At 39.7% G+C, this 12781-nt stretch overlaps 2 protein-coding genes across 5 annotated transcripts; one reads left to right on the top strand and one right to left on the bottom strand.

Annotated features, from left to right (window-relative positions):
• Positions 1-140: 140 nt before the first annotated feature.
• Positions 141-6657, bottom strand: LOC143326957 (chymotrypsin-like elastase family member 2A). 3 transcript variants are annotated; one of them, XM_076741034.1, is made up of 8 exons: positions 2589-2628; positions 2370-2458; positions 1719-1816; positions 1256-1378; positions 989-1125; positions 632-777; positions 340-492; positions 141-158 (listed from the first exon to the last, which is right to left on the bottom strand). In XM_076741034.1, the coding sequence occupies exons 1-8, from the start codon at positions 2626-2628 to the stop codon at positions 141-143; spliced, it is 804 nt and encodes a 267-aa protein (XP_076597149.1). The 3 variants fall into 3 exon arrangements, with proteins under 3 accessions (XP_076597149.1, XP_076597150.1, XP_076597151.1); XM_076741035.1 differs by lacking the exons at positions 141-158; positions 2589-2628 and adding an exon at positions 6641-6657 and having other exon boundaries at positions 328-492; positions 2370-2481; XM_076741036.1 differs by lacking the exon at positions 141-158 and having other exon boundaries at positions 328-492; positions 1256-1375.
• Positions 3868-5734, top strand: LOC143326953 (chymotrypsin-like elastase family member 2A). Of its 2 annotated transcripts, none has more exons than XM_076741027.1 (7): positions 3868-3904; positions 4104-4192; positions 4291-4388; positions 4793-4915; positions 5044-5180; positions 5318-5463; positions 5570-5734. In XM_076741027.1, exons 1-7 carry the CDS (start codon positions 3868-3870, stop codon positions 5732-5734), a joined length of 795 nt encoding a protein of 264 aa, XP_076597142.1. The 2 variants fall into 2 exon arrangements, with proteins under 2 accessions (XP_076597142.1, XP_076597144.1); XM_076741029.1 differs by having other exon boundaries at positions 4790-4915.
• Positions 6658-12781: the final 6124 nt, after the last annotated feature.

The following is a 12781-nucleotide window of genomic DNA, read 5'->3' as shown; positions in this document are numbered from 1 at the left end:
TGGGAAACTGCTAACCAGTGATTAAGACAAAAATTGAACAAAACATAAAATAACAACTCTATTTCATTTATAGTTCCACATTTTATTTATTTTATTAGTGCATGTAGTGCCCGATGTAGTGATGCTGGAAGCCTGTCGTCTCAATAGGACATCATTTTCTGTGGAGGAGATGACGAAGACATGTTAGATTCATTTCAGCATCTTGTTTTCAGCAGTAACTCGTGGGATCATTTCTTTTAACTGATCCAGATCCTTCTGTTGCTTGAAACAGGAACAAAATAACACAAATAGAAGTTTAAGTTTTCATCAGGTGATTTAGTGAGAGCTTCAGGAGCTTACAGTGTTCATCCAGCTGATGTAGGCGCTGACTCTGGTGAAGACGGTGGGCTTCTTGGGGAAATTGCAGCTGAGCCCGGAGCCGAAGCTGACGATGCCGTGAACCTCCCAGGCACCGCCAGAGTTCTGGCAGTTCAATGGGCCACCAGAGTCTCCCTGATTCAAGTGACAGAAAACATGATCAGTGTGCAAATTCCACATGTAGCCGTTACTTCTTGCCCTTTAAAGACCCTCAGTGAGCATTGGTGCTGCAGCATGACGTGTCATTTTGTGCCATTAATTATTTTAGACTCACGTTGCAGCCAGACACGACTCCATCTCCGCCTGCACAGACCATGGTGTCCTTCACCTGACTGCCCCACCAGTCAGGCTTGGTGCAGGTGGCGTGGTCCACCACGGGCAGGAGAGCCTGCTGCAGGATGTCAGCAATGGGACCTCCGGCTGTGTGGTGGAGAGATGAATACAAGTACAGTACAGTACATGTAACTCAATAGCTGTGGAGCTCAAATACTAAGATAGTACTGTATACAAACCTAAGTACTGAGAAGCTGTCAGTAAGAATGTTTTCTCAGCTGCAACTATTATAATTACATAGGAATACAGAAAGTGAACTGATTTTGTCAGAGAGAGACAGCGGGGACTGTGCACTCACTGTAGAGGCGACCCCATCCAGTGACGTAGCAGGGGTAGTTGTTAGCGAGGATGGCGCCAGCAGCAGGGACACAAGCAGGACTGATGCTGTCAGAGAAGGTGATGGGGGACTCCAGCTTGATCAGGGCAATGTCATTACTGCAGAGGAAACACACACACACGTCGATCCATCATAGACCTGCAGCTCTTTTCTGAAGTGATCTCAGTTTTTTGGTTCTCACTAACATCTCGCACTTCACAGATATTCACAGACACAGTTATTTTTTACCGGATGAAGAAGGAGTTCCAGTCCTCATGCACAATGATGTTAGAGGTGCCCATGAACACAGCACCCAACTCCGTTTCGACCAGGTTGTGCTTTCCCAAGGCCACTCTGTACTCCCTGCTACTGCTGCACGGCGACGGAGAGAACATGAAGCAGCGATGGATTAGCTCAGTGATCCTTTGCAAACATTACATTCCTAGATGCTTAAAAACAATCACTCGACAATTATCAACCATGTTTTGACAATTCTAAATGACAATACGGTCCTTCTAACAAGCATTTTAATCTGCTGTTAAGTAAACTTAACTTAGAAATATGCTTGTGGGTTGAGATAGTTCACCTCTCATCTTACAATCTGCTGAATCGTTCTCAGAACTATAATTCATGGCTTGTTAATATAGAAATTTGCATCATTGCTGCATTGAGAACCCAGCATGAGTTGCTTTTGGGCTCCACTGTTTCATACCTGATGCAGTGAGCAGCAGTGAGGACCCACTGGTTGGAGATCAGAGTACCTCCACAGGTGTGTCTCCACTCACCCTGGTTATTGTACTGCAGCGAAATCTAAAACATACACATGAACACAGTCACACTTCCTGCTTACATGCAGCTTTGTTTCCATGAGTGCCCCCTGCTGTTTTTGGTGTCCTTATTTTGGATGATGCTGTTTTGGGGCTGTTTGCAGTGTGCATGTCCTGCTTAAGTGTCTCTTTCCAGTTTAAATGCACCCTTGCTTTAGCCACTGGCACATCTTCATTAAAAGCTGTGTTTTTTGTGCCTTTGGTTGCTCATGTTGTCGACTGCACTTTTTTTCCTTTATTGGATTTGGGCCAACTTACTGGACTGTAACCACACTATAAATGTATTTCTTACTCTACTTTAATTTTCCCTGTTATTGTCTTTTAAGTGCTACTCTAATGCATTTATATCCTTTTTGTAAACCACTTTGAATTGAATACTTTCTGTGACTCCACTTTGCTTACGGTGAGAGTTTTACTCTCTAGTCTGCTTGTCACATACTGCACTCAATATTTTAGATATAAGCCTCTAATTCCTTTTTCTGAAGTCTTTTTCACACAGCTGATGTCTTGTTTTCTGTGTGAAACTCATACTTTACCTGCCAGGGCCAGCTGTTAGGCCTGGCATTCTCTCCCCCAACCACCCTGGTCAACACAGGGCGGAAAGTGGGCGAGCCACACCCGTAGGCTGAGAGGACAGACAGAGAGAGACTCTTTTAAAATTATGAACAGATGCACAAAACTCTGCATTCAGTTTGGAAAGAAAGATATAATACTTAATGTGAACTGTGAAGGTGTTGCGTGTGAAAGATCCTTACCGCCAGCAATAAACAGGGCGAGAACCAGAAGCTTCATCATGTCTGTATCTCCACATTTTGCGGTAAAACTTTTATACCTTTCATGATGTTACGCAAGTTACAAAAATTGGATCAAAATCCGGGAAATTTTCCCCTACGAGGAGGAGCTAAACAGACATCAAAACAGCCACAAATGACCAGGAATACAAGGCCAAGGCCAAAGAGTCCTGCAGTAATGTGTGATGTGTAATTTGGAACTTGTTTGTTGAACAAGTCAGTAGAATGAAGCATTTTTAGCTTTATCATCAAAAGCTGGAGCTGACACAAAGAGCGTTGCTCCATATGAAATGTAGCCCTCCCTCCTGCAATTTCATGCTAGAAATGTGTCTGAAAAAACTTATTAGTACACTTTAATACTAAAATTCCACTTATTATGTATGCATCTACATAAAAGCAGGTCTGTTCATAAGGTCTGAAAAGGTGAAAGGTTTCCTCTCCACTAACTTTTGCATCCCAGCAAAAATGCAGCAATAGTTGACTAACGTGTGATTTCATATAAATGTAAGCAGTGATGCAAGAAAATAAAAAATAAATAAATACCACTGAGATATAACACTAGAATACAACTGCAGTACTGGTTTATACACCAAAAGTGCGGCAACAAATGTTTAGGAATGTTAAGGTAATGTGCAACTTTATTACACATGAGATTATTGCATAAAATCAAATCAATAAAAATATATTAACTTATAATAATTACATCTACAAAACAATCATGTTTCATTATTTGTTTTCTGTTTGTAAACTCCATGTTAACATGTTAAAACACTGATGTGGGATTGCTTTGTTGTATATGTTCCAGAAATATTTCTAGAATATACAAAGTGCCCAGCAGAAAACTGACTTCTGTAGTAAAACCTTGGAAAATTAAGATTTAAATGTGTGTGTGTGTGTGTGTGTGTGTGTGTGTGTGTGTGTGTGTGTGTGTGTGTGTGTTTGTGTGTGTTTGTGTGTGTGGGTGTGTGTGTGTGTGTGTGGGTGGATGTGTGCATGGGTGTGTGTGTGAGATAAAGCTGACACCTGTGGTGTTCACACATGAGTTGGCTTGGGGACATACAGTGTATTTGGGGATGTTTGTGATTACTTATCTTCAAGGTTGATGCATTTTTTCCACCTGGTAGCTCTGAAATTTCTCTCAAATGTTAGGCAACACATATCGTGGCTTTAAACAGGTCTGTTAAAGCAATACTGTATATAAGGAGGAACAGGTCCCCCTGAACTTCTGCTGATGACCGTCACAATGAAGCTCGTGATTTTGGCTTTGTTTATCGCTGGTGGTGAGTTCTGATATTATTCTGACCAGACCATTAAATGTGTTGCTACATACAACTGTCCACGTTTGTTTTAACAGTCCCATTTTTGAACTCAAAAACACGGATTTGCAATATTTTTAATAATTTAAGAATCAAATTTTATATTACTTCTGATGTTAAAGCACCTTCATAAATCATCATATTCTGTCCTGTTGTTTCTTAGCTTACGGATGTGGCCTGCCCACCTACACCCCCATCCTCACCAGGGTGGTTGGTGGACAGGATGTCCGTCCAAAGAGCTGGCCCTGGCAGGTATGCCCCTTTTAATAAACCTCTCCTTTAAATGTGTCTCCTGTCCATTTGATAAAATCATAAAACGTTCACACACAGTCGTTGTTTGTTCTCTTCAGGTGTCTCTGCAGTACCAGAGTGGCAGCAATTTCTACCACACCTGTGGCGGTACCCTGATCTCCAACCAGTGGGTCCTCACTGCTGCTCACTGCATCAGGTGTGGCTAAAAAGTTGAAGAAATGCGAAATCAAGGCAGTGTATGAGGCACAAAAGCTGGGCGATTGAGGCCATATGCAGGGGGAAAATACGTTTGGATTTGGACATTTTATTTACTTGTTCTCTTATTTACTTCACTTTAGCATAAGATAAGTAAAATGCTCAGAGTTGGCATGACGATGCAATTTGAAGAAGGCCTTAATGAACTGTGTCACTGATAGTTAGTGTCCTAACTTTTATTCAATGAAATAATTAAAGAAAAGCTATTTCATAGATATCAGAATATTAATAACTAACAATCCCACTTGTGTTAAAACTCTCTATTCAAACACTTTCAGAGTTCAGTGAATATGAGATCCCAGATCACCTCTGACCCGTGTTTCTGTGTTTTTTGTGGTCAAGCAGCAGTCGCACTTATAGAGTCTACTTGGGGAAATACAGTCTGGAGACTAACAATGAGGCTGGTTCCATCGCTATCAGCCCTGCCAAGATCATCGTCCACGAGGGCTGGGACTCTTACAGAATCCGGTGGGCTCAGTCATTTCCCTTCATCTTGTAGACGCTACACAGTATATGATGCTGCTTCTACTGATCTAACTTAACCCGTGCTATAAACATTCTGTTTCTAAATTGACGTATTTGCATTCATGCTCTAGTAACGACATTGCCCTGATCAAGCTCTCGACTCCTGTCACATTCTCTGATTCCATCATGGCTGCCTGTCTTCCTGACTCTGGTGACATCCTGCCTAACAATGCTCCCTGCTACGTGACCGGCTGGGGCCGTCTCTGGAGTAAGTTCTACCAAAAAAACAAAACAAACAAAAACTGTCAACCAATATCATTTTTGTCATATCATTTTTTATGGCAAAGTTATTTGTCATAAGATTTAATTACACCTCTTTCACCTCTGCACTGTTCTCTCCTAAAGCTGGAGGTCCTATTGCCGACATCCTGCAGCAGGCCATGCTTCCAGTGGTCGACCACGCCACATGCAGCAGGTATGACTGGTGGGGCAGCCAGGTCACTAATAACATGGTCTGTGCTGGAGGAGACGGTCAGCTGGGTAGCTGCCAGGTAAGTGTGATTCATTTTATTTTTCAGACTGTTGTAATTTTTCAGAAAAGTTCCTGTGAAACTAAAACCCTGCCTTACACTCATATTTGTCTCTGTTCCCCTTTAGGGAGACTCTGGCGGTCCCCTCAACTGCCAAAACTCTGACGGCTCCTGGGACGTCCATGGTGTGGTGAGCTTCGGTTCAGGCTTGGGCTGCAACTACCCCAAGAAGCCCTCCGTCTTTACCAGGGTCAGCGCCTACATCTCCTGGATCAACAAAGTAAGTGAATAAGCACTGAACAGTAGAACATCTGTCCGAAAGATTGCATGACTTTTTCTTTCTCTGGAGATAAAGCCAGTCAATGTTGACTTGCTTTGCAAGCAAATCAAAAAATGTGAAGCCCTTAAATTACTTATGGGGAACCATTTATTTGTGCTTGTTATGTGGTTCCTAATAGTACACAAAAATCTGAGAAATGGTTTTATAAAATTTATTAAAAATATTACTCTGTTTTTGGTTTCTGGCAAAATTTTAATTTTCCAAAAATTATTACATGAAATCATGCAAATCATGAATTAGGACAGCAATCGTCATCTCCATTTTAATTTCAACTACAGCTGCTCAGAAGAGTCAAGTGGAAATGTCATAAGTGCAGTTGCTCCAGTGCCCTCTAGTGGAGAATTTTAAAATAATCTCATTCTTCTTTTTTATTCCCAGGTGATGGCCTCGAACTAAGCCGTGCATCAGTTTAAGTCATTGTTGTTGCACTTTAACATCAAATAAAGAATGTACTGATCAGTGCAGGGTCTTCTGTCATTTTCTGATCAAACATCATGGTATGTCAATGGTATTCAGGTGTTGGTTTGGCAACTGTCACAAAATGCTCCAAATGTCTCGGCAATGTATCTGTTCATGAATCCATGTTTGACCTTCATGAGAACCAAGAGCAGGTGGTCTTCCCAACTCAGCTCATCCCTCAGAACAGCACCGTTTCTCTTCAAAAACATCTGATGGACAAATGAAAACGTGTAGTGACAGCACTGCTGGTTAAAACTGAACTTGAGTCTTCACCGTCAGTGGAATCAAAACCAAAGTTTGATCTCCCTCGTTCCTCCTTCACTTGTTTATCTTCATGTGTTGACTGTGTTCACTTCTGGTTTCAGTGCTCCATAGTTTTTAAATAGCTGGTTGTACTGCAGGACGAGTGGATCCATTTGTTTTCATGGGACCAGGTCTCATTCATCTGCAGCACCTCGAAGAGAGAACAAGCCATGAGCTTTTCCAATCTAAAAACAACCACTTGCATGTACGGAAACATGAATATGATATCTTTATGAAACTGTGATGTGGTCTGATTTGCTTCAGGTGGAACAGTGGCTCCAGAACACTGTTTCTTCCTGCGGGAAAATGACACACCATTCAGTCGTCTGTATAAGCTGATAAACAACCAGTCTGAGATAACCCTGCACAATACCAGAGTAAAATACTCCAAACAAACAAAGAAAAAATGGTGGTGTGTAAGAAGAATGTGGCCACTGATTAAATGCCATCTGACAGAGCGCCCACCTTGCTTACTACCAACCATAGTTAAAAATAGAAGGTACAAAATCTGGGCTGTCACAGTCCATAGATGGCTTCCCTGATATGACAGGGTTTGACATGAAGGCCAGAAACACTGGTGACATTCATAAATTATGGCAACCAAGGAACACAAAAGAGGTCAGTGATGAAATAAACCACGCGCTCATATCAATTCATCAGGATTTTGCAATATTGTTCATACCATTGTAGCTGTCTCTGTCTTTAATATATCTGTGTTTATTAGACCATTAGGGGGCATGTGTCAAATCAAAAGGTCATAAAAAGCCCCTCTTATTTTCTCACTTTCATCTTGTGGTATCAGCCATGTATAATAAGACAGGCAGTTTTAACTGACTTAACTTCAAAAGATAACTGCTCATGAGATTCCTGCCTCCACCTCTGTACTCAACTAAATGTGATTTGTTGTGCTCACCACTGAAAAATGAAAGAAAAAATTTCAGCAGTAACATCTCTTCACAGATATAATTAGGCTCTGACCTGGACACTAATTTAGAAACCTCACTGTCAACAGTTGTTAAATATTTGATGTAGTTCCTCTGACACATCAAGCAAGTCATGTTAGCTGATGTCTAACATTGTCTGTAGATATGCCAACTCTATGCCACACAACATACTATGGGGTGAGTTTTCCTTTTTTGTATGGATACGTGATTTTTGTTTCTATGTTGACATAATGGCATGTATGTTTGTGTATGTGTCAACATAAAACAAGAAAACAAACCTAGCAAACCGCATTACAGTATAAAAACGTGGCCTCTATGTATGGGATTGCTTTGACGGCACGTCGCCACTAGATGTCCCTGTAGAGCCCGAGGATGTCATATCAGAGTTTTCATGGCACAACAAGAGCGATGTCTCCTCACTCACTTCCGCCTTTAGCAGAATCCCAATTGCGGACTTGCCAAATAAAACTTAGTTATGAATGATGAGTCCAAAAAGAGATCAATTTCTCTAACTTACATAAAGCTGCAGGTGGTAGACAGTTGTCCTCAAATGTGGTGGAACTTTTTTTTTTTTTTTTTTGATTGGAGCACCTGTTCTTGTTTGATACATAAACAACCACTGCCATAAACGAGGCCGAGGAAGCTCATCATGTTGACAGAAGTAGATCTGCTGCCAGATGAAGAATTACCTGCTAGTAAGCTTGTTGCAGACTCTCTTGCAATGTTGACATCTTCAGTTTTAAATCCAGCATGACATTGTATCATTATTACTGGAAATTAGTTTGCATGTGTCAGATGCAACATATAAGTATCAAACAGGATCCAAGGCAAGTACTAATCTACATTTCATAGAAAGTCAGCATGCTGATTGAACAATGATATAGCCTCCATATGGCGGTTTGGTCCACCTTGCGTTTTTGGTGTGTGACTGTTATTTATTTATTTATTTTATTTATGTGGGATTTAAATTTACCATGAGGACACAATAACCAAGATTTCAGACGTATTGAGGGCAAGAGTCACTCGTGTCAGTAAACTGATGGTGTATCCAAACTCCTCTTTGAAATGTCATGATATAATTATGCTTTTATTGTGGCCTAAAATTGCATATTTAAGCTGTATTCAAAAGCTTTATTTAAGAGGACTCTTAAATAATAGTTGCTTAAAGCCTAAGATAATAAAATAGTTTTGAATCTACAGCAGATAATATTTATTACTATTACTGTTGTATCACTGAAATGGTGTTCACATGAAGACTGAGCTCTAAAAGTGTGTGGCGCTCATTAAATTGTCGTTTTTGTTTTTTTTGTTTTTTTTTCTTTTTTTTTTTTAATTTTTGCTCCTCTTGCTCTTTGTGCATGTTTGGTGAAGCGTGTTTATGGAACTAAATTACTTGCAATTCCGACTATGTCCACTAGGCCAAAATCGCAGCATAACCTGTCGCTGTTCCACGCATTGCTCTTCTGTCCGATGGTTCGCGAGGAAGAAGTTGGTCGCCATTTTGGATTATACATTGTTTGTATGTGATTTCACTCCATCAGAGTAATTAATGTTTTGTATTTTACATTCACCTGTTGTCGAGAAGACGTCTCCAGAACTGTCGCTGAGAAACGTACCTGCCGTCCGGTAGGTTCGTTTATTTAATGCTCGTCCCTCATGCAACTTCATTATCACCAAATGTTAGTAATAAGTGCTTCTTTTGAAGAACCAAGCCACCGTAGGAAGCTAAATCGAACTTGGGTTGCTAACAAATGCACTTATATTTAAAACTGAAAGTTGCTCAAAATTAATAGTAAACTAGTTACTAGTTTATCTTGAAATATGGACGGAAACCCCTGGCACCCTCTCAGCTTTTCTGAAACACCTGTGATACAAACATTGTTGTCAAAGGCAAGTGGAACAAAAGTGAAGCTATCTTTGGATGGGTGTATTCAGCTGCATGTTTAATACGAGCTGTCATTAAATTGTCCTTGTGGGATGTAATGCAGTTGTGTTTTCTATATTTTATTTTTTCAAAATTGTGCTTTTATTTTTTCAATTGTCTTGATTTCCTAATAAGCGACTTGGCGCCAAACTAATCTTGAAAAGTAGGCGGAAGTAAACTCGTTACTGAGGTGACGTTTCAGCTCACGCACCGTTAAAACAACGGTTATTTGTATTTAATGTCTATAAATGCAACATTTAGGCCAGATTTAGGCCCATTTAAGAGACGTCTAGAGATAGAGTTAAAGGTATTAGAAGTACAAGTTCAATAACGTTACACGATTGTGGACAAGGTAACATAAACGTCTCTTCATATCTGATAATGACTTTATTCCATTTACGTCTGGACTGCAAAGCCAGCGTGTTTCCACTTTGGCCTTCAGACAAGAGGACGTCTCAAAACGGCTTTTATTTGTCAGTTAAATGAACATTAGAATTCCCAGAATCTGAAAATTTTTGTGCCGTATCCATAGCTAAATTGTGATGAAGAACAGACTCAGACTATATGCAGGTACAGCTCGTGTGCATGATGTCACTACGGCAGTGACATCATGGGTTGTGTTTAGGTGCCCAGAAAAAAGAAATCTGAATATGCCAGCCTAATATGATTTGTTGCATTTGGGTTTGGTAGGCATTCAAACATGCTTTAAATAAGCACAAGGGATCCATGCGTCTCCTTTCTTTTTGTCCTTTTATACAGCTTAATCCCCTTTGGACTGAGTGTGTGACTGGTGGAAATTGTGTTGCATTTTTCTTGTTGTGATATTTTGTGTGTTCAGACCAGATGATGGTTTTAAGCCAATTCAGTTCAGTTTCCTTTATGTAGCGCCAAATCACAACAGAAGCTGTTTCAGGACACCTTCCATGTAGAGCAGGTACAGACTGTACTCTTAATCTACATTTTAAATGATGTGATGAGACGATCTTCCACTCAACAGACAGGCCACTCACTGGACTGAGCTCTGCAGTGATCTTGTAAGAAATAGGAAAATTAGTGCAGTGTACTTTTCTTTGTCTTTCAAAAAAATTCAGCTTCTGTAACAAGTACATGATAACGTGATTGGTTTTTGAACCAGCTCTGCACAGTCGATTACTTCTCTTATCACAGTATGACAACAATATTTGTTGATCTGAGTATTAAGCTTCAAGGACGAGCTCATAGCATGTTGCTTTAGTTTCCGCTTTTCTCCTTTTTATCTATAGCAATAAAGCGATTCAAGAATTTTCCTGGGGACTTTCTATTCCACATTAAAACTGGCTCTAAAGTTTATATTCAGATGCAGTTTTAGCATTTACAAAATATATTAGTACTAGACTTTAAAAAATTAATGCCACCATCATACTCATAATAATTTTGGATAAACCTCTTGAAATCCATTTGTCTAGGTGATCAAATTAATGTTGCTGTACCACTTCAATTTCTCCTCTGGGAGATCAGTAAAGGATTACATTATTTTTTTCTCATCTGATTACTTCTTTATTAATCTTGGAAGTTGGCATACATTTCAGTTTATACAGAAAGGGCAAGCCATTTTGAACATACAAGTATTAAGTGCAACAAGCTTCATTTCTTTTGTTTCTGGTATAATTTCCCATATCTAACGTGTATCTACATATTTGTGAATAGGACATTTTTTTTTTTTTTTTTTGCATAGCGATAAGACACTGTATTGATCCCATAAAGGGAAATTATGTGTCACAGCAGGTTGGAACAGGTCCATAGATAAGCAACACTTAAAACACTTAAAAAAAAATAGAATACTATATACATTATGCCCATTTTCTATGTACAAATGTAGCACATTCTTTGTTGCTCACACTATTTTAGTGAACAGAGCTTACAAAGTAAAATGCACCACCAGGTGTATTTCATTTTCTTGTCTTCATCATTGGTGGATCCAAACAAATAGGTCTGCAGTACTGTCTGTAGCTCAATCTTTTAGCAATATCTCGTTTTTAAAATAGGAGAGAAGAAAAGGAATACTAGTGACTAAGAAGTCAAGGAGAGCAAGGCTTTTTTAAAATGCAGGACGTGGTTTGGTAAAAGGGTACCACTCCAGACCAAAAAATATTTTTAATTAGCATCATTTTCTGTGCCCACTATGGACCTCCTGCCCCTGGGAACAGACACACATAAAATGAACATAAACTATTATTATACCCACTTTCCAATACTATTTTTCTGTTACAGGTTCTTTAGTCACAACCCCAATTACTGTCCTGTCTTGTACCTGGAAAGATCTCATTTATAACCATGATGTTCCACAGTAATTATTAACAGAAAACCACTGTGCCTCTATTTTGCTCCCAGAGCTCATTTGCATGTTAATTATCATTAGCAACACAGGAAAACAAGTCATGGCAGCAAAGTTAAATAAGCAACCTTATCTTTCATTTCTCCTCCACCATTTCTCTGACATATTCAGATGACTTCCATTGTATTTTTACTTGAGATCAGAAATGTTTAGCTTGGATGTTAATACTGGATCACAGCCTCTCCTTCAGGGGTTGGGAGCCTCCGGCCTTTGTCTTGGAAAATACAAAAATACAAATACAAAAAATTCAAAAATACAAAAAAGCAATTACTTTTTCATAACGAAAATGTTATAAAATAGAGGACTAACATGTTCTTCCAAGTGGTCCCTGAACGCAACACACATGGAGTGGTTGATATTGTGTCAGTGCATCATGGCATTCATTTACAAAATGTAAGTAGATGCACTTTCCAAGAGAAATGGGCAAATGATTATTTTTTTGGTTGAAGTAAAAGACAAGCCAGTGTACCCAAGTTAGTCTGTGAGTTGTGACAGTGATGAAACAGGCTAAACTCATTACAGCCTGAATCATGCTAAACTGGATGAGTTGCAAGGACAAATGTGCTCGGATAAAGTAAATTCTGTTTAGTGGAGTTTGAATGCCCAACAAGCAGCTTTCACAGGACCACATTCTGACAGAGACAGTGTTATCCAGACGAGTTTTGTGGTGAAAGAGCTAATAGCTAAGAAGCTAAAACCTCATTCAGAAGGACAATTTGTGAAGGAGTGCCTTGTTGCAGCTGTGGAGCTGCAAGCACTGGAAAAAGTAAAATTGTTCCAGAGTGTCTGTTTTTCTGGAATAATTCATAGAGATGAAGGAAAACCTGATGCATAAACTCAGTGATAACAAATGTGTGTGTGATTTGGCCTTCATGGTGGACATGACTAAGAACCTCTTAGAGCTGAACCTCAATCTCCAGCCAGCTTCTTTGCTTTCAAATGTGAAATCATGTGAAACAAAATTAAAGCTGTGGCAAGTGCAACTGGAAAGAGGT

Source organism: Chaetodon auriga, chromosome 10, assembly GCF_051107435.1.
Source record: "Chaetodon auriga isolate fChaAug3 chromosome 10, fChaAug3.hap1, whole genome shotgun sequence".
NCBI lineage: Eukaryota > Metazoa > Chordata > Actinopteri > Chaetodontiformes > Chaetodontidae > Chaetodon > Chaetodon auriga.
This window is presented reverse-complemented; position numbering and strand designations above follow the sequence as displayed.

Bases quoted from the DNA above. Each gene is read 5' to 3' on its own strand.
- LOC143326957 (XM_076741034.1), bottom strand. From the start codon at position 2,628: ATGATGAAGCTTCTGGTTCTCGCCCTGTTTATTGCTGGCG. The intron at 1,379-1,718 runs GTATGAAACAGT...GTCGCCGTGCAG, and splicing joins ACTGCTGCTCACTGCATCAG to CAGTAGCAGGGAGTACAGAG. The intron at 778-988 runs GTGAGTGCACAG...TCCACCACACAG, and splicing joins TGGATGGGGTCGCCTCTACA to CCGGAGGTCCCATTGCTGAC.
- LOC143326953 (XM_076741029.1), top strand. From the start codon at position 3,868: ATGAAGCTCGTGATTTTGGCTTTGTTTATCGCTGGTG. The intron at 3,905-4,103 runs GTGAGTTCTGAT...GTTGTTTCTTAG, and splicing joins GGCTTTGTTTATCGCTGGTG to CTTACGGATGTGGCCTGCCC. The intron at 4,193-4,290 runs GTATGCCCCTTT...TGTTCTCTTCAG, and splicing joins CAAAGAGCTGGCCCTGGCAG to GTGTCTCTGCAGTACCAGAG.